This window comes from Conger conger, chromosome 8 (assembly GCF_963514075.1).
Source record: "Conger conger chromosome 8, fConCon1.1, whole genome shotgun sequence".
In the NCBI taxonomy this organism is placed as follows: Eukaryota; Metazoa; Chordata; class Actinopteri; order Anguilliformes; family Congridae; genus Conger; species Conger conger.
This window is the reverse complement of record NC_083767.1, coordinates 9,142,287-9,162,344: the sequence shown is the minus strand read 5'-3', so window position 1 is coordinate 9,162,344 and position 20,058 is coordinate 9,142,287. Positions and strand designations below refer to the sequence as shown.

Sequence of the window (20,058 nt, the reverse complement as noted above, 5' to 3'; positions counted from 1 at the left end):
GTGATCACGGGTTGTATACCACTCTGCTGTGCCCGGAAAATCCATATGTATGAGAAATGTATGGTCGTCAGCTCCATTAACACTTCACAGTAGCTAGCATGAGCTAGCCAGTTGTTCTGATGATGTCACTGTAGTGATGTCATAGTACTGGTTGCCAGAGGCAGTCACAGGCTTCTTTTGAGCTGGCCAGTAACAAGAGCTGTGGAATTAGAGAAAATGGCTGTGCTCTCCATACACTGGGCCGATGCATCTACACACAGCCATCGCGGTGCTGGTATTACGTGTTCCACATCGCCACCTGCTACGCCATTCCACAAGGCGCGTGCATCCTTCACACTGAACTCAGTTCAAAGAGTGCACAGCGCTCACTCCCTGCAAGAGCTCCCCACGGGACCAATTATTTCAATCTGTAATTAATTCTGGCCAGGAGTGCCTCTGACCTTTGGCCTCTTACACATGTCCGTGGAATGCCAGCTCCCTGCTTGTTGTGTTTGACACAGCTCCCTCCTGATCCTCCCTGCTGTCTTCAGCAGGGCAGTCTGTCACTCCCCTCACCCTCCATTTTGTGACTTCTCACTTGAGTGGGGCGATCAGCCAAATCGAGTTACGGCAGGCAAGGAGCTTGCCAACATTGGCCATCTTGATTCTTTTCTAGGGTTCACAGGAAAGTGAATCCAGTTTTATGGAATAGTTACACCGTTTACCGAGTCTTCCAAGGCTGGTTCCTCTTACATTCCACTTGGATTTAATGCCTGTCCAGCGGTGGAGGTGCTCGGTCTGATTCCGCAGACGGAATATCAGTCTGGATGTTTTTCCTTGGTTTCCCGAGGCACAGCGCTCCTCCGTTGTTTGTCTGAAACACACAGAGCCCTGTCACCACAGTTTCTGTGCGTTTAATCACAAACTGAATCACAGAGTGGATTTATGTGACTCATTGGGCTCTGTAAGTGAGCTCCAATGCTGGCTCCCAGGGTGACATGTGCCCTCTGGTCCTGGGAAGAAAAAAAAAAACCCAACAGCTGCCGTTTTTATTAACTGCGCTCAGACTGTCCCAAACCAGCCTCCACAGTAAAACGCTCGCTTTTAATCCAACTCGGACAGAGTTTATACCAGTCTCAATCAGATCAGATTCACTCTCATCACAGCGATATTTACTCAACAACGAAAATTATTAACTTTTTCTTTATCCTGCTCTTTGTTTAATGGAGTATAGAAAAGAAGAGATTTGTTACTGCAGTCCCCACCGTTGGTCTACTTTCAGTCTAATCTGGGAATGTGCTGGACGCTGTATTTAACTGTATTCAGAGGAGATGTTTCCCGGGCATTGTGTTGTGTTGTAGCACCTGTCCCTGTGATGAAGGTACAGTATTAAGACGGCACTGTTCCACACAGCTGTCGCTCTCGTGTCATCTCTGAAGCAGCAGCGGCCTCTGTGTTTAAATCCACACGCCCGGCCACAGCAACTGCACAACAGCGCTGAGGAACGACTCGCCACCAGCGAGCTCACGCCCCTCCAGGCCTCCCAGTATTAGCCCGTTTTATTTATGTTACAGATAGCACAGCCGTAGGGAGGGGAGTGCGGAGTAAAACGGTCTGTGTTTACATGTACAGCATGCTTCAGGAATGGTAATAATTCTACACTCGACCTTGATGCAAAGTCAAATTGCATCTGTTGCGAATAAATGGAGCAATTTTTCAATAGTGGAAATATTTGGGACGTGATGGTTATTTCAGCTGGCTGTGAACTTGCGGCTCTGGGGTTTAAATCGTACTTTTGTGTGGCCTCTTGTTGTGAAAATGTATTGTGGAAAAACTCCCTTTTGGCAAAGCAAGCCGTGTGATCTCGGGTCACTGGGAAGCCGCGTGTGGTCTTCAGCGCAGAGGCGTTGTCGGGGCGATACGCGGGTCACCCTAAAATGGCCGCCGTGGTTTCGCAGTGACCTCGGCCACGTCGTGCGAGGCCCTGGAGCGGGAGAAGGATGGGCTGCGCGTGGCGTTCGAGGGGGTCCTGCAGAAGGTGCAGGAGCAGCACCAGAGCGACCTCGCCGACCTGGAGGAGCGGCTCAAGAGCTTCTACGCGGCCGAGTGGGAGAAGGTGCACCAGGCCTACCAGGACGAGGCCGACAAGTGCAAGGCCCAGATGGAGCTGCAGGTGAGGAGAGGCTCCATTACAGTCCCGCTTATGTGTAATTCCCATTACAAGTGTAATTATTCATTCCCGTGTCAATTACGTAATTGCTATGGATTCAAATACTTTTTCTGTTCTCGATTGATCTTGCCGGCTGCAGTTGTGCCAACCAAGAAGACCAGAAGGTGGGGTTTGCACTTTTCAGGGTATTTCACAGGCTCCAATTCAGCAGAAAAGCGTAGAAAAGTATTTGAATCCAAAACAATTACGTGTTTGAACCACACAAGCATAAACGTACACATGCGCTCACATGCTCACAGTATTTATTTGGGGATGGTTGTAATTATCGTGCTGGAGATCATGTTGCCCAATTGATGTTCTGCAGAACAATGGGTCATATGCCCTTGTCTTTTAGCTTGGATGTCATCCACTTCACAATTGTTTAGAAGGATAAAATAACAGAGCTAGCTCTTTTTTTTACTGCAAATTTAAACCAAATTTAAACCAAATTGTGGAGCTTGGGGTGACTGCAGCCATTTCATATTGTCTGTTGTATTTTTTCAAATTTGCTGGTTGATGCAGTGGTTTTCCAGGACTCATCCGTCACCACATTTTAAGTGCATCATGTGCTTGGCGGCGGTCTAGTGAGCCAGATTTATTTATACCTGTCAGCCATGCTTGGTCTGCACAAAATACGCATGCAGAATGATAAAGGGCCGTTGAATAATCCTGACTTCCAGTCTACACAGCGTTGTTAGTCTGAAGCTGTACAAACCGGTGAATGTAGCCAGCACTTGTATTGACTAGTTGAATATGATTACCAGCCAGAGATGTGTTTATGCTGCCCCTTGTATAGACACCATAACTGTAGCGTATATTTCAACCAATCGCAGCCATCCACCGGTGAAGGTAGAAGATTGTACATGTCCGGAGAAAAGCCCCGGGGCCATTGTACACAGTCAAATATGCTGTCATTGTGGCATTCACGGAATCCATGCAGAAACGCCCGAGAGCGTTACCTGTGGGAAGTGATTCATCGCCTTTATTTACTGCACGGGTTTGGCAGTTCGATTTTCGCTCACATGTGCAACTGAGATTAGCAGTTATTATAGGGCTTTGCACAGAGACGTAATTTGTGCTAAGCACTCATTTTGCATCAGTGTCACAACATAATGCATTTAAGCACAGTTTTCAGTCATGCAGACAATGAGCTACAAACATGTTCTCACCTGAAGCTGAGTCGGACTTTGAGCAAAAACAAAATCTGCAAAAGCAGTTTGCTTTCTCTTAAGAGGTCCATTTTTCTTTTATAGCTGGATGATTTAAAATCCAAGCATGAAGCTTTGCGGAAAGAACTGGAAGGCGGCCATGCCGAGAAGCTGGAGAGTCTGAAGCTACACTACGAAACCACCGTGGAAGGTCGGTCACTTTTAATGTTGTGCGTCTCTGCATGTCACTTCTGGGTTCAGGCCACTAACACGGGTCACACACCCTGTGTCCTTTGACTGCCTGAAACCCTGTTTGAGTGCTTTGGCTGCAACACGTCAGTGGTTGGGTATTACCGAGCACTCACTGGAAGTGTGTGCCTTTTTCTTTCAGAACTCAGGAAAAGCCATAAGGAGGAAATGGAAACTCTGGACCAGACGTTAAAGGAAGCCGAAGCCAAATTAACCGTAAGCTTCCTATTGGTTGTGGGGGGCCCGCTGCAGCTAGAACTGTAGCATATAAATGCAGTGTTCCCTCACACTGAAGAGATCGAACATCATTCAGATGGAAAAATGCTCATTATGAGCTCACCTCCCTTTTGCCTGATCTCCCTCACAGGAGCGAATGGAAGAGCTCACAGCCGAGAACAGCGCTTTAACCGAAAAGCTGAATGCTGAGGAGGAGAGACGGAGAATACTGGCTGAGAAAAATCAGGTAAAACCGTCAGTATGTATGTTCATATGTATATATTTATTACTTATTTATTATTTACTATTATCCACAATGTGCATGTTTATGGGAATAAATGCAAATAAATGTACATTTGTGAAGGTTTCTTATATGTTGGAAGGGCCCAGTGCATTGCCTGGTGTCAGCTGCCGAATGCCATTTTATATCTTCAGCGATCTGATCATGCAGAGGAGGGGATTTATATTTCTTGCAGTGCTATATCTGCTCCTCTATATATAGCTGGACCAGGACCGCAGGGTCGGTATGGGATTCCTGTCACACAAACGACAGATTTCTGGTTGGGGTTGAGCCCTTTAAAAACAGACTGTTCCCCCAAGCACCACCTGCTTTTTACTAGGCCTTGTGTGAGATCTATTCATGAGCAAATGTATTCACATGGTCTGATATTACAAGCTATATCCATGAAAACAGTTAAATTACATTAGTTATTTAGCTGACACTTTCTATTCAAAGCAGCTTACAGTTGACTAGACTGAGCAGGGGCCAATCCCTCCCTTGAGCAATGTGGGGTCTTATTGTGGCCACACTGGCACTTGAACCCCTAACTTCCAACTCCCAGTCAAGCAGTGTTCAATGTGTGATGCCCTCTGTTGGATGTTGGAGGAACTGCAGCGAACAGGTCACTGAGGAGAGACTTCAAACTAGCGTTTGAGTTGGTTCTTGTTTTCGTCAGTCATTTGTCCTTTTGTTCCACCTGCATCAACACATTAGCTTAGATTAAGCAGTTCTGAGTTATGGAGGGGAAAATAACAAAATACCAGGCCCCTGTAACTTGCTTCCCAATCTGGACTCATCATTGTCATGTAGGGCGCTAGCTTAGCAGTGGGAAAGAGGGCTGATTTTAATTAACAGATTTCAAAGCTACGGTTGATGCCTCAAGCCTGTAGGCCAGGGATCGACTCTGGCCCTCAAATCCAAATCCAGCCCTGGTTTTCTTTTCTCCAGGGTAATTGGTGCTGCTCATTGGCTGGACTTCACACTGTGAAGCGTTGACTGGTGAAGCGCTGTTGTCCACGCTCAGAAGCTGACGCCCGGGTCAGGCGTGTTACGCGATACGGAACGAGGAGTGCCTGAACACGCTCTGTCTGTTTCAGAAGGACTCCCACACCCTGTATCTGGAGCAGGAGCTGGAGAGCCTGAAAGTGGTACTGGACATAAAGAACAAGCAGCTTCACCAGCAGGACAAAAAACTCATGCAGATGGACAAACTGGTGAGTTCCTTTAAAGGGGGAAAGAGCGAGGATACCAGGATACAGCTACATAAGCGCATTTTGGCAACACTTTTATTGAACTCGTCGACGTAAGGCTGACGTAACACAAGATTGCTTGACAGATAATGCTTGTCAAGTGACCTAAAACTGTCATACTGTTATTGGTAGTATGTCATGTGTATGACAGTGTTATGTCAGCCTTGTGTTGAAGGGTTCCCTATTTCCCTGTTCAAAACTGTATTCTGTACACTTACGTAGTAATTCTGCTTGACTGGCTGGTTTGATTTTAAAATGGCTGCTTTTGCTTCAGGTGGAAAAAAGCGTGAAGCTGGATGAATGCCTTAAGAAGGTCCAGCAGGAGAACGAAGACCTGAAAGCCAGGATGGACAGACACGCTGCAATGTCGAGGTAGAGTTACTGCACTGTGATTGGTGGAGTAATTTTTCTTATAAATGATGAGCGGAATTTGCTTTAGCGACAGGACATGAGGCCCAGGGGCCTGGTCCTTTTGGAGGTTAGGTCTTGGAGGTTAATACTGGGATGTTCACTGGCCACCTGGGGGTAGGAAAGTTTGGCAGTATTAATAATAAACCGTATTAATAATAAATGAATTTGTTTTCTGGTGTATAATTCCTAGTGCCTTGGTGAGTAGGTTCAGTTCAAGCCTTCGAATCAGTGGCTCCTGAATTGTGGAATACTTTTCCACCGGACTTAAGAGCTGTGGCCTCTGTGGAGAACTAAAGTCTCATCTCTTCAGACAGGCGTTTGTCTAGCTGTTTTTGTGACTGTAGTTGATTTGTTGGTTTTATTGACTTAAAATACTTTTATGTATTTTTTGATCCTGTGATGCACTTTGTGACTATAGAAATAAAATGTTCTTACTAGTTGGAGGCTGGCGTTTGCGTTTATGTCCGTCTCCTGTAACTGTGTTTTTGTGCTTTTAAGGCAACTGTCGACAGAGCAGGTGGTCCTGCAGCAGTCTCTCCAGAAGGAGTCCAAGGTGAACAAGCGGCTCTCCATGGAGAACGAGGAACTCCTGTGGAAGCTCCACAACGGGGACCTGAGCAGCCCCCGCAAGCTGTCCCCCACCTCGCCCTCCAAGACCTTCCCGTCCCCGCACAACTCCAGCGTCTTCTCCAGCGCCCCCGTCTCCCCCAGATAACGCTTCCGCTGGCCTCGCGGAACCTTCCGGAGAACTGAGCGGAAATGGCTATATTAGCTGTGTGTGACGCATCGGGACTAGTCGCCACCTGAAGAAAACCATTCAAAAATGGATATATTTCTGCTGATTTACCTGTACAGCTGATTCTCTATAACGACTTTGGAAAGACATTGTTGCACAAGAAGCACTTATCGAGCAAGGCCGTCCTTGTTCATTGCCTTTTTTTTTTTTTGGAGAAAAAAAAAAAAAAGGAAATCTCAGGTCCTGTAGATAATCACCGTGTTTGTATTTTGGGCTTAGTGAAAGCTTGCTCACTGGGTGGGGTTGCTGTCTGGGAGGTGTGTGTGTGTGTGTGTGTGTGTGTGTGTGTGTGTGTGTGTGTGTGTGTGTGTGTGTGTGTGTGTGTGTGTGTGTGTGTGTGTGTGTGTGTGTGTGTGTGTGTGTGTGTGTGTGTGTGTGTGTGTGTGTGTGTGTGTGTGTGTGTGTGTAAGGCTGCCTGGCATCAATGTGGCGAGCAGAGGTTCTTCTTTTGAAAACCCAGCCTCTGTAAAAAATGCTTCAACTCTCAAGAAATCCAAAAATGAAGGCCTTTGTAAAAGCACGGATTGTGAGGGAGAGAAACCCATCGTCTCTTTCCCAGAGCAGCCTCTGGGATACTGACACGCGTGTATAGATTTGTTTGGCATGAGTACATGTTCAGTGCATCGTGACCGGGTGAAGAACTCTGTTCAGCTGTAGTCTAGATGTGAAAGCCAGAGTTCTGCAGCCATTTCTCACTAGCTGCTCCATCTCTTTATCCGCTCTGTAATCCCTTTGCCTTATTTTTAACGGAATCCATTTCTACGTTCCTCTTGTTCTACCGTCCTGCTTTGAGTGTGAAGTGTTTTATGTGTTCGCCCCGTTTTAGAGAGAATAAAGCCGTCATTTCTCAGTGCAGGGACCCAGACTGAAGGTTTTGTTTTTAGTTGGATTAGTTTGGACTTCAAACGATGCTTGTTTCCGTTACAATCTTTACCTTGCTGCCCACATATTGCTCCAGTTGTCTTTCTCATGCCAAGAACAACATCTCTTGCTTTAAAGTATTAGTGTTATTGTTTGTCTGCATTGCTCTTTGGGGTACCTGTCATTCAAAGTAACAGACTCATGGGAAAGTTTTCTAGAGCAAGGGGTTGTTGAGGCACGGGGAGTGGACCCTCTGTAAGCATTGTATGCAGAACAGGACCATCTTACTTTGCATGTTCTGCAAGTTTTGAACCGAATGTCATTCTGCAGATGTGTGGCACTAGAACAAGGCTTCGCTGCATGGATCAACGTGAGTGCACACACCTGCCATTGTACCTGCCAATCTTCACATGTGACGGCTTGTAACGCTGGAAGAGGAATCGTGACCCATGGGCCTCGCTGCCTGGATTTTGGTTCCACGTCCACTGGAATGTCACCTATGGCTTTACATTATGCTACACCTGTAAATATTGTGGATGCCTTACATAGTTAAGGATTTGTGTGTTCATTTAAGTAGTATGAAATGGCTGCTGAAAATCATCTGCTCTCTATTAACCATAACTGTATTTCTATCAGGTGCAGCGCTCTTCCCCTTACCAAAAAAAAAACATTTTATCTTCTCATTTTTTACTTTGTGCCATTTTCCCCTCTGTGTTACAAAGCTCGAGTAGGTTTTCCCACATTTTCTGCCAGGAGTCTTGTACATGGAACATGGATACTCCACGCATTGTCCGTGCGGTTAACATTTACTAAAGCAGAGGATTTCTGATTGATAGTTTATGCTTTCAATGGTCAGTATGTAGTAAATCCTTTGTGAGATCAGGACACTGGAACTGTGCTGTGGGACCAATAAGACTGCAAGATTGATGAGCTAGGCACCCTCACTGGCTGTCCAGGCTACAAAGACTACATTTCCCACATGGTTTGCATTTCCCAGCCTCCTCCTGTCGCAGCTTTAAGATCCTTTCATTCACAAAGATGATGTCACTGCAGTTTGACTTGGGGGAAGTTTAAAGCTTGACGCTTACATTAAGAGTAATGTCTAGGAAGATTTTCTTGAAATTGTATCCAAAAAATTAAACTGTGTGGCTGTTGAAATTATTGGTGTGAAGTTATGCAAGATATGCAATTAATAAAGTCATATATATGAATTATGAATATGGTTTTCTGATCATTCATGCTTGTTCTAGCCTACATGGCTCTATGAAATTCTGTTTTGAAATGGGTGTCTTGAAACACTGAAGTCAGTATTGGGTCATTCCATGAACATTCAGCCAGAGGTACATGAGTTCACCACTCCAATTTTGCTCAAACTTTGTGTAAATGTTCTTTATATATTAATGAAGAACATCCAAAACATTGAATGTGTCATTCTAGATTGGCTCATAAATAAGGGGTGAGTGGTACCCAAAATGTCACTTGAGTGGAAATTGGGGTTTGTGTCGATTTTGGAGCACCATATGTATGGTATTTCAAAAATGCTAGATTCTTCTTAAAGAATATGATTGTTCCAGTTAAAGGAGCGAGATATGAACACGCCAATTCCTTTGCCTTATTTTTCTTCTATTCAACTGTATTTCAAATGGTAGAACTGCTTTGTACTGACTGACATATTAACGTAATTGGCTTAAGTTGAATATCACAGGTAAATGAGCAGAAAGCGCAATGCCTGCAAAAGGCCTGTAGGCTGCTGTGCACCCTCGGGCCAGTTGACGCTTTGCTTCCTGGCAGGGAAATGCAGGTCAGAAACGCAGTGTGTGGCTGTGTTAATGCACCACATTGTAGAGCAATGCGCAGTCTCTGTAAATGGACCACGTTGTAAAGCAATGCCCTGCTCTACTGTGGAAGATGCGGTCTTTCATAAGAGCCGTTAAACTGTCGCCTTACAGCAGCCATCAAACATCCCTGATAACTGCTGTACAGTAATGGTGTCCTCGGAGGAAATATCCCCCCTTGTTAAAGTGGCTATATGCGTCTTTCTCCAAAGCTTGTTAAGCTGTTGTGTGTGTGTGTGTGTGTGAGAGAGAGAAATAAATGTGTGCTATGAATATCAGCGTGAGGGCTGCACGTTCGTGGTGGTCGTCGTCAGATTCTGCCCGAGCTGTGAAATTGTACTCGGTAATTATGGGACAGTGAACTACCATGAGACCAAAAGAACAGGCAGGGCTGCCATCACAACATTGACTGATATGGGGCCAGGCCTTTTTATTTGCGCTAAGGAGCAAAACCATTCAAATAGTTCAAACAATTCAGTGGCTGACAGCTCTTTGTAGTTTTGCCCGATGTGGTAGGCTACATTAAACCGCACTCAGTCATTTTCAATGTGCCATTATTGCTCACTTCTTTACCGGTGTGTTCACAATTCAACGTCTCTAACAAAACCCCTGTGTACTTACTGAGGCAGAGCACTGTACAGCCTCTTTGTTTAAGGTTTCACTGTCAAAAGTAACAAGGACTTTAACAAGAGAACAAATAAAAGCATGCACCCCTGTGCCTTTATCCTTAAAAAGATAATACCGTCACACGTGATGCTGAAGATGACGGGCCCGGCCAGTCCGCAGAGGTACTGCGAAGCCAGAGCTTTGGAAAAACACGGTAAGTGTGTTCCCGTGCGCCAAAATAAGAGTGCGCCCCGCATTCCACATACGGAGTTCATTAGAGGAGCAGCAGCGCGCACTGCACAGCTCAGCCGTAAACTATGCTTTATGTTCCTCCTGCCAGGAGGCAGGAACGCCCGTGTCTGCGTATCTCTAAAATTGAGCCGGACAAGCAATAGGCTCGTCCTCGACAACAGGCTTCCACTATAAGTTGAGAGGCTAGAGTCGGCTCAACGGTCCCTTTCTAAGTTTGAATCCCGCACTCCGGACCAGTCTTCACATAGAGAGACGGGGAAGTGTTGCGTCACTCTGGCATTTGCATGTATGAGCCGTTGCCAGTGAACCAGAGGTCTGTTTGCACTTTGCTGCTTACATAAGTTTTAGCATCGCATACCGCTATGAAAGCGTTTTCTCTCCCACTGTGTGGATAGTTCAGAACTGCAAATTAACTTCATTCAAATTAGAAATGGCAAGCTGGTTCTTAAATGCCAAACAACACATTACAGTGATTGATTGTTCCAATTACCACTTGTCAGTGAAATTAATCCTCCATTGCATTCAATGGGAAAACAAGTCTTATGGGTTCAGTAAATATTTTATAGCAACTAACAATATAATTGTCACCCATTGTCCTGTGGTTAGTTTATTCAAAAATAAGACCAAACACCGTTGTGCTTGGTATTTTGTAACCATTGGGTCTATTGCTGGTTGAACTCAGTGAGACGAAGTGACATGGCCCCAGATAGCTGTACCAAAAATGAGATGTTTATTTCAATGCATTGCTTCTCCCGCCCACAGTCTCTATGGTACATAGAATACACTGTTACCACATTCTCTACGGTACATAGAATGTACTGATACCTTCAAGCTGCTTAAAATGCAAGCATTATACTTAGGGAAGGGAGGGAAGGGGGCCCTGTCTCTACAGGTTACCATTCCCCTTATAGAAACCCATTATACTGCAATATATTGTAAATATGATAAATATATTTCACAATGTTTTGTTTCAAAATGTATTGTAATACCTGAAAGCAGTTAATTTGCCCATATATTGTGAAGTGTTGCAATACTTTTATTTGCTGCACTTGATAATATATTTTGTTTAAATATATCGCAGTATGTTTCATTTCCGTAAGGGTCGTCCTGTCTGTTCTCGCCAGAAATGACGGAAGAGGCCCGGCTAGTAAGAGTCCACTTTAGCGGTCACTGCCGTCTCCCCATGCTGGTTTTTGGTTCTGCAGATATATTTCCCGAAGTCGATGGTCTCTGTATCCTCCACGGTGATGACGCTCTGGGAGATTCGGGTGGTGTGGCTGGCGCCCCTGTGCACGAGCCTCCAGGCCTCGTAGAGAGTCACCGGCCTCATGCCCTGTACGGGAAGGGAACATGGAGGGGACTGAGTCTGTGCAACTGGAGGGATTATTTATTCGCTTTAGCACACCTTCGCTACGCTAAGTTTTATAGTAACGCTATAAAATAGTCAGTAACATTTTACATTGTGGTCACATGAATTAACATGTAGTTGTTAACTACTGAGAAGTCAAGCTGTATAGCTTTGTTTATGTATTTGTACATCATTAATTCACGTTAATCACTACATTAGTTAATTTATATCAGAATGAAAAAAATCAGTTAATGTATTTGCTAATGGTTATAAGTTTATCGTATGGTTTGCTAATGTATAAATATTCATGTACCTAATACATTAGTTAGTAGTTAAATACATTAATGAAAAGTTCATTTCATGCTTAATTAATGTATTTGTACATCATTAATTTATGATTAAGGACTACATTAGTTAATGCCAATTCATGAACCTTGGTGTGGAGTGTGGCCAGAATTATTTATTCGCTTCAGGGCACCTTCGCTGTGCTAAGCCAAAGTTTTACACAGAGTGCTCTGTGATGATGAGCAAAGTGTGTCCATTTTGTCTGTCCTCTTAAACTGCATGCTCTGAAATCACAAGTTAGGTGTCAGTGCAAAAATGTAAAATGGCATTTCTCATTCTGATAGTCATAATTTTTGCTGTCAGCAGTATCAGGGGTAAGTGAGGAGGCTTTGACCTGCAGTGTACTCTTGTCTAAGGTTTCTGCGCGTGGCCGCACATGGAAAACCTGAGGGATGGTTTTAAACTCGGGAATGTTGGGTAAATGAAATCCGGCCGTGGCGTGTAAATCAAGCAGAGAGAGAGAGACCCAGGGAAAGGAGGGGGAGGCAGGTGCGTTTGGGGAAGACCCAGGAGCTCAACGAGGGAGACAGTGGGGCTCGGGGAGTTCATCCAAACTGAGAAATGCCAATCATATGGCGGACATTTTACTCCTGCCCCCACCACCACCACCAGAGATGGAAAGTCCAGGGGTGAGAGAGTAAATGTGCCAGGCGCTTCTTCCAACCATGAACTCACACAGTTGACTTCTCCAATTAGTTCTACCTCCTGGATCTCCTGGATGAATAATTGCACTGATACACAAATTGATGACCTCAGAACAAAATACTGGGGAGGGCTTTTTTTTAACCTGGATTTCCCTGCCCCCCTGCAACACCCCCGTGCACACACACTGCCCACCCCCATGGAGAAGTGCTGCCCCTCACCTGACCAGGGTATGTCCAAGTGAAGTTGACGTGCTGTTCGGGCTCCCCCAGAACCGTGCAGGTGACGTTGAAATTGTCCCCCCCCCTCACCACAGACGAGGACGCTTTGATGGTGGCTGAGGGGGGGCCACTGGGGACTGTGATGGGAGAAGGAATTCACCAATTAGACTGAATTCAAATTCACCAATTGACAGAATCTGTGCGGTTTCTGAAGTCAGCATCGTGCTGACTCTACAGAATTTTCAGCTGTAACACACCTCGGCATGGAAAGAAGCCTGCACAAAGAGGGTAGCTAAAATATTAAGGGGGGGAGGGGTAAATATAAAGTAGTAAGTACAGTTTACCTCCACATATTTCACACCTGTTTTATGATTTACTAAGACCATTAGCATTACTAAGACAACACAACCAATGATCAGTGCAAAACAATTATTGGTCATGTTTTTGGTTTTACATGTGTTAAAAGGTTTTGCTTGTGTTAAAGGTCTGAGTAAATCAGGTCCAACTGACTGGTACTGTAGTTGTCCATTCATATTTCCAAACCATCCCCCCTATCTAGTCCCTGAAATATCTCTCTTCCATCTACTGCTTCCATCCTCTGGTCAGTCACGTATGAGATCCTTTTCATCCCCACAGAGCCTGAAATTCGCCTTAGAGAGAGGCTCAACCAGGGGATAACTCTGAGTGACTTCATTCTACTACACATACAATGCAGCTGGAGGCTTTAATGTTTTTATAACAGGGCTGGCCAGCTATTTTCCTGGAGATCTACAGTCCTGTAGGTTTTCATTTCAACCCTAATTTGAAATCCCTGATTCTACGAATTAGCAGCTCAAGGAGTTCTCTTGTTGTTGAAAGAGGTGTGCTTTCTTAGGGTTAAGTGGAAAGTCCTTTTGTTTTCTAATGCTAATTCGATTATTTTTCTGCCCTTTCCTGGTGGTACCTTCCACGTAGAGAAGCTGGTACTTGTTGGAGATCTGCGGCTTGTCTTTGAGGACGGCTTTGCAGTAGAAGACGCCCCTGTGTTCGGGGCTGGGCTGGCTGATGATGAAGCCCTTGGTGGGGATGTAGGAGAACTGGGTCCCGTCTATGGAGACCTCCTCCGGGGGTACCTCCCGATGCAGGGACACTTGGACCTGGGGGCTGCTCACTCGACAGGGGATGGTGGCGGGCTGGTCCGGGCGCAGGTAGATGATCTCAAAGTGGATGGGCGACGGGACAAACAACTCGTCTTTATCTGAGGGGGAAATGCAAGTGTCATCACCTCTGGGTGAGGTCATTACTACATAACTGTAGTATCTATGTCAGGGCTGCCCAGTCCTTTTCTGGAGAGTTTTCATTTAACCCCTAATTTTGGACCCCTAATTCTACTAATTAGCAGCTCAATGAGATCTCTAGCTGGGACACGGCCGATCGGAAAACGCTTTGCTACATTCTTCTATGTTGAGCGATATGTTTCCTCCTTGAACGTATGAACCTGAACACAGCGAGAACAGAGAGAGTTCCAGTGTGGAGCACTGACCTGTGAAGTAGAGGTATGAAGCAGAGCTGCGGTCTACATCCTTCTCACACTCAGCACCGTCACACAGCACGGCCCAACAGCTGTACTCCCCCGTGTCGGCAGCAGAGGGCGACGTCAGGATCAGCTGGCTGAACTTATCCTGCTGAACGATGCTGGTCAGAAACACAAGAGTTAGCCTCTCGCTATGGGTTGCATGGGTGTGTCCCCTTGTATCCTTTCCTCTAGTCATCTCCTCCCCCCATCCCCCAGTATGTATTTTTATGAGTACTGGGACGCACGCCATCTCAACAGCTTCAGATGTTGACCTCACTTTTACTGACACTCTTCAAAGCGGTTTTACCCAAATCAGATTTTTATCAAATCAATGTGTGTTTTGTTAGCAGGAGAACTATGCATGTTAGTGGCAACAACTATAAACTCAGAGAAGATATTCAATTTGTTCCCTTTTGGTAGTCCTTTAGCCTTTGAACAGATTTGAGCGTTCAAGCCAACGATATAATCATTGCAAAAATACTGCTCCTGGGCAAACAACAAATATGTGTCTTACAAAAACGCACAGCTTTCTAAGCCAAGCATTACACAAAATGATGACAATTGCATAACACCAGGAGCTGAATTACATTTGATCAGATAAATGTGTTGTCTGCGCTAGTGTAAAATCCAGCTATGACCAGCTTTAAATTACAGTACCAGCAACCAGCTGTTTCAAATAAACCATGTTGAGTATAGAGCTGGTATATCAGCTGTCTCAAAACCTAGCTTGAACTGTTCTTTTCAGCAGGGTACTTATGGAGAGAAACTGAGGCCCTTTACTTTTGAGAATGCTTGTTTATTGCATGGATGTGCCATCTGTTGATAAATAGAATATTTCCCTTTATGGGTATTCAGATTTACTGGTAGAACTACCCCTCTCCTTTAAATCTGAAGTCATGTTAAGGCAGAATTATTCCTTCTGTTTCATACCTGTAGCAATAATCAAGTAGAAATAATCCCTTAATTTGGTACCTGAGCTGATACTTGCTAAAATTCTTCTATGTTTGATACCTGAGGTGATAAGAGCAGAATCAGTCCTTGTTTTTTGAGGTCATGCTCGGTAGAATTCTTCCCCATGTTTGATACCTGAGGCAATAATCAAGTGGGATCAGTTCAGTTTTTTTCTTTTTTTGATACCTGGGTTGATAATTGAGCACAATTAGTCCCTGCGTTTTGAGGTCATACTTGGTAGATATGTTTGATATGTTTGATACCTGAGCCAATAATTGAGTAAATTAGTTTTCATTTTATTTCTGAAGGAATATTGTGGTAGAAACCTCAAGAAGTATTGACTCATTTAACGATTTGCTAATTGCAAAGATGGAGAGATACCTGAGGTAATGTCGTGGTGGTTACTCTCTGTGTGAGATACCTGAGGTAATGTAGTGGTGGTTACTCTCTGTGTGAAATACCTGAGGTAATGTAGTGCTGGTTACTCTCTGTGTGAGATACCTGAGGTAATGTAGTGGTGGTTACTCTCTGTGTGAGATACCTGAGGTAATGTAGTGGTGGTTACTCTCTGTGTGAGATACCTGAGGTAATGTAGTGGTGGTTACTCTGTGTGAGATACCTGAGGTAATGTAGTGGTGGTTACTCTCTGTGTGAGATACCTGAGGTAATGTGGTGATTACTCTCTGTGTGAAATACCTGAGGTAATGTAGTGGTGGTTACTCTCTGTGTGAGATACCTGAGGTAATGTAGTGGTGGTTACTCTCTGTGGGAGATACCTGAGGTAACGTAGTGCTGGTTACTCTCTGTGGGAGATACCTGAGGCGGGAGTCCTTGTACGTGTCCAGGTACGAGGGATATGCCCACTCGATTTGGGACCCTTTACAGCGGAGCTCCAGGCTCTTGCCTGCAGTCAGAGTCACCTCCTCCCCCAGCCGGAGGAAGCGGCCCTTATCCAGCACCTGCGTCAGGAGAGACTGGCCCTTCGACGCCAGCTCCTTCTCCCGGAGCTTGGGGAAGCGGACCTTTCCCCGCTTGCCCCCGGGTCTGATGCGGTTCTCCCCGGCCTCCTTCCTGCGCTTCACCTGCTGGCTGAGCCCTGGGACAGAGACACAATCAAACACACACTCACCTGCTGGCTGAGTCCTGGGACAGAGACACAATCAAACACACACTCACCTGCTGGCTGAGTCCTGGGACAGAGACACAATCAAACACACACTCACCTGCTGGCTGAGTCCTGGGACAGAGACACAATCAAACACACACTCACCTGCTGGCTGAGCCCTGGGACAGGGGAGAGACAGCGGGGGGCAGGAGAGACCACCCAAACACATGCTCAAACATGCAGTCAAGCACAAGCTCAAACACACACACTCTCATACACTCTGAAACACACATTCAAACACACTCCATCCCAGCCCAGCCCAGCCCAGCCCTGCTTTCTCTCAGCTCCACTGCTGCTGTGAAATAAACCATGTGGTTTTCAACTTTCATATTTCTCTGTGCCAGGACAGGATTTTCACACAAATCCTCTGTTTGTGTGTGCGTGTGCGTGTGTGTGTGTGTGTGCATGTGTGTGTTTGCGTATCTGCATCTGTGTATGTGTGTGGGTGCATGCTCGTGCATACATGCTTGCTATTTTCAGATGTTATGTACCTTTGAGCAACAAAATACAAAACAATAAATCTCATGTAGGCCGGGGAAATTGTGAATCATAAAACATGTTCCAAATCCATGATCACTTCAATGTGTAAGCTGTAATAGAAATATGTTTTTTAACAAGGAAATAGCCTCAGGATCAAAACTATTATGCTGGTTTAAAGCTACATAACCCCATTTGTTGCTACATGTTCTGAACATGTAGATTGTTCTCTCTTTTTCAAACATTGTAACGTTGTTTCACACAGGTACGTTGCACCTTCAGGACATTTTCACAGTGCAGCTACATATTCCTGTACGTCTGGAGAACTGCAATGACTACAGTATATTTCTCCTGCACAGCTGTATAAACATCAGCAGGAAATACTATGTGCTTTTTTTCATGACTGGCAGGCTAACGTGCTAAGAAGGAAAACCGAAGTCAGTCCACATGTTGAAAATGCCATCTGTTTCCAGCCATAGCATGTGGTATGACTGGGCTGTAGACACCATCCTGTACACCCATTAACTTTGACACAGTGGCAATAGGAGAAAGGGTTGCTGCAACAGAAAACAACTATTTCCACAGCGCTGATCTGATTAGTTTTTCTAGCTAGCGCTATGCTACCAGCCATTTTCCTGCAGTTCTGTTCTCTGCTCCAGCTGGGGCAGGTTAATCGTAAACACCTGTTGTACGGTCATGGACTCATCGCATGAACATGCTCGGCTGCCTCAGAAAACAAATGTCATCGGTTCAGATGGTTTCTCTAACTTATGCATTCTCTTCCCTTATGCATCTCAGAGAAGTATAATGAATCTACGTATAATCCGGGTTCCATCCATGATTTCACCACATTTTACAAAGAGCTTTACAACACCTTTAAATGCAATTTCAGCAATGACTCGCCTCTGCCTTTGCAATTATGTAAGACTTGGAGCCTGCATAAGAATTATATTCCGTCTTGGCTGAAGAGTCCCCCCCCCACCCCCCCTCGGGTCCCATTCCCACATAAAGCACTGATTCACCATTCCTTCCTCCATCTTGAGATTATTCATGGCGAACCGCTGTAAGAGCTCAATCTTCCTTTGTAAACTCACATTACAGTGCCCCTAACAACAAGTAAAAACAAGGATATGCTAACAGGTACTCAGAAGTTGACAGATAATTGGAAAAGGAGGGGAGAACAAAGGAAGGAGGTGTACTACTCACCATTCTGCACCTCCTCCCAGAGGAGGACCAGGGTGAGGAGGACCCACAGCTTCATGGTGTTTGGTCAGAGGTGTGAGGGGGTAGAGGGGTGCAGGAGGCGATGTGCAGGCTTTTGGGGGGCTGCAGAGCTTGTCTGGAGTCTGGACACTGAGTTCTGTAGGCACCAGCAGCCCAGTGTGAATTAAGGGCTACATCTGTGTCGAGAGAAGAGAAGCTCTCCTCCAGACTCAAACTTCTGCGCACTCTCTCTCCAAGGCAGGCAATGCGTTCTCTCTGCTGCCACCTGCTGTTCTAAACCAGAAATCTCCTCAAAACAAAAACCCACAAAGGAACCAGGGGACAGGTACAATCAGGGGACCAGGGATCAACATTCCCCCAGAAGCTCACAAACTCCAGTGGCTACCGGAGGCATTGCGGCTAATTAAACCTATGGTTCATTCTCCTATTCATTCCTTCCCATGTGGAGTACCCAGTGTGCAGGCTTTAGTGGCAAAAACAGCCCCAGTGCGCATGCTCTTCATGCCAAAAAGCCCCACAGTGAAACATGGCAGCCTCCACGAACGAGCTTCTGCCATTGAGCTGCTCCCATGAGAATCCATGGGATTGGTAAGCAGAAACTGTCTCCAGTTCTTAAATATCTTGATGGGTAAATGCATAACTCTTATAATCTGGATTCTCAGTCTGTAAAGGCTACAGATATTGGACTACCTAAAATCAATTGAGGAATATGTAGAGGACTGTGATAAATCCAACCCTTTCATCCAGACATTAAAGCCATAAAATACTTTGTCAAATGATTCTAGTTTCTGCTGGGGGCTGTAAAGTAAATATGTGGCTGTATTCCTTTGAGGTGCGAGAAACATTATTGACCTTTGACTTATGGAATTAACACATAACCTAAAAGGATGAAGCTGACCCTCATATTTTGAAAAACACATTTATTTTCAGTGTAGTTAGTACAAAAAAAACTATGACATTATACTTCCCATTTCTTTATAGACAATGACATATTTAAGGGAATACTTTGTAGAACAATATCTACAGCATGTCTGTTATTCATGGTCCCAGGCCTGGAGAGTCCGTTAGTGTTTGTTCCAACACAAATACATCCAGATGAATGTTACTGTATCTAGGCACACATGGCAAGAACAGCCAAAAAAAGTGTAAATACATGTTACATTACATGTCCATAACATACCTGAAGATTAAATCACTTCATTGCTACGATGTTGAATCTGGGAAAAGTCCTGGGTCAAATACGTAATGGTTTTGGATTCAAATGCTTTTCTGGGCTCAATTACCTGGTGCAACTAAGCCAAGCAGGATTTGTATTTCTTAGGTTCCAATACACCAGACAAATGTATTTGAATCCAAAACAGTGACGTATTTGACCCAATTCTGATCCAGAACTGTGCTGAACCAAAAGCACAAACATCAACATCCCATAGGACTATGGGCCGTACTGGTTAACCCACATGCATCAGAGAATGGATAAAACCTTAGGCACACAGCTTTATAAAACCTAACACCAAAGGCACTGCAAAAGTTACGAAATGTGGATGTATGAAAAATTAACAACATAATGAAATTGTGAATCAGTTTCAATTACAAAGGTTCACATCTCAACAGAGAAGCATACTCTTTCTGGAAACCTTTAAAAATAGAGATATAAACCTTGGTTTTGGTGCCCCCTTGTGGCTTCTGGCTAAACCCTGATGTCCAAATACGTTTCCCACAACCTGTGTGTGAGTACAGGGAGAAAACTCAGTCAGCAGAAGTCTCATTGCCTTACCATAATTACAAAAAACTCATATTGTTGCAAAGCTGCGAGCAATTACAATTGTTTGCATCTTTTTTACAGTAGTACGAGACAAGCAGGCATGTCTGATTAACAGGGTGTTACTCTGCCAGTATTCAGTCTGGAAGTTTAGTGTTGTCAACAGTGGGAATACAATACTGGAAGGCTGGACTAGGGATGCTCCACTTCAAACTCCATTCAGAGGATTGTCAAACCGTCACCAACCACGCAAGTCTTTACACATTCTTACTACTGAGT

General features: G+C 44.9%; 2 protein-coding genes across 8 annotated transcripts in view; one reads left to right on the top strand and one right to left on the bottom strand.

Annotated features, from left to right (window-relative positions):
• The window catches only part of mtus1a (microtubule associated tumor suppressor 1a), a 54,416-nt gene extending 45,799 nt beyond the window's left edge, over positions 1–8,617 (top strand). For 5 of the 7 annotated variants that reach the window (XM_061252540.1, XM_061252541.1, XM_061252542.1 and 2 more), the window contains 7 exons: positions 1,938–2,152; positions 3,442–3,547; positions 3,728–3,801; positions 3,953–4,048; positions 5,179–5,295; positions 5,606–5,703; positions 6,241–8,617. In XM_061252540.1, the coding sequence (XP_061108524.1) occupies positions 1,938–2,152; positions 3,442–3,547; positions 3,728–3,801; positions 3,953–4,048; positions 5,179–5,295; positions 5,606–5,703; positions 6,241–6,457 (923 nt within the window). In that variant the 3' untranslated portion in view covers positions 6,458–8,617. The remainder of the gene's footprint in view (positions 1–1,937; positions 2,153–3,441; positions 3,548–3,727; positions 3,802–3,952; positions 4,049–5,178; positions 5,296–5,605; positions 5,704–6,240) is intronic. The other 2 variants (XM_061252543.1, XM_061252545.1) reach the window with 1 other exon arrangement.
• Positions 8,618–10,808: 2,191 nt separating this feature from the next.
• On the bottom strand, positions 10,809–18,188 carry pdgfrl (platelet-derived growth factor receptor-like). Its single transcript, XM_061251469.1, has 6 exons — positions 18,003–18,188; positions 15,971–16,250; positions 14,171–14,322; positions 13,592–13,885; positions 12,649–12,785; positions 10,809–11,425 (listed from the first exon to the last, which is right to left on the bottom strand). The coding sequence occupies exons 1-6, from the start codon at positions 18,055–18,057 to the stop codon at positions 11,237–11,239; spliced, it is 1,107 nt and encodes a 368-aa protein (XP_061107453.1). The 5' UTR covers positions 18,058–18,188; the 3' UTR covers positions 10,809–11,236.
• Between the last annotated feature and the right edge of the window lie 1,870 nt (positions 18,189–20,058).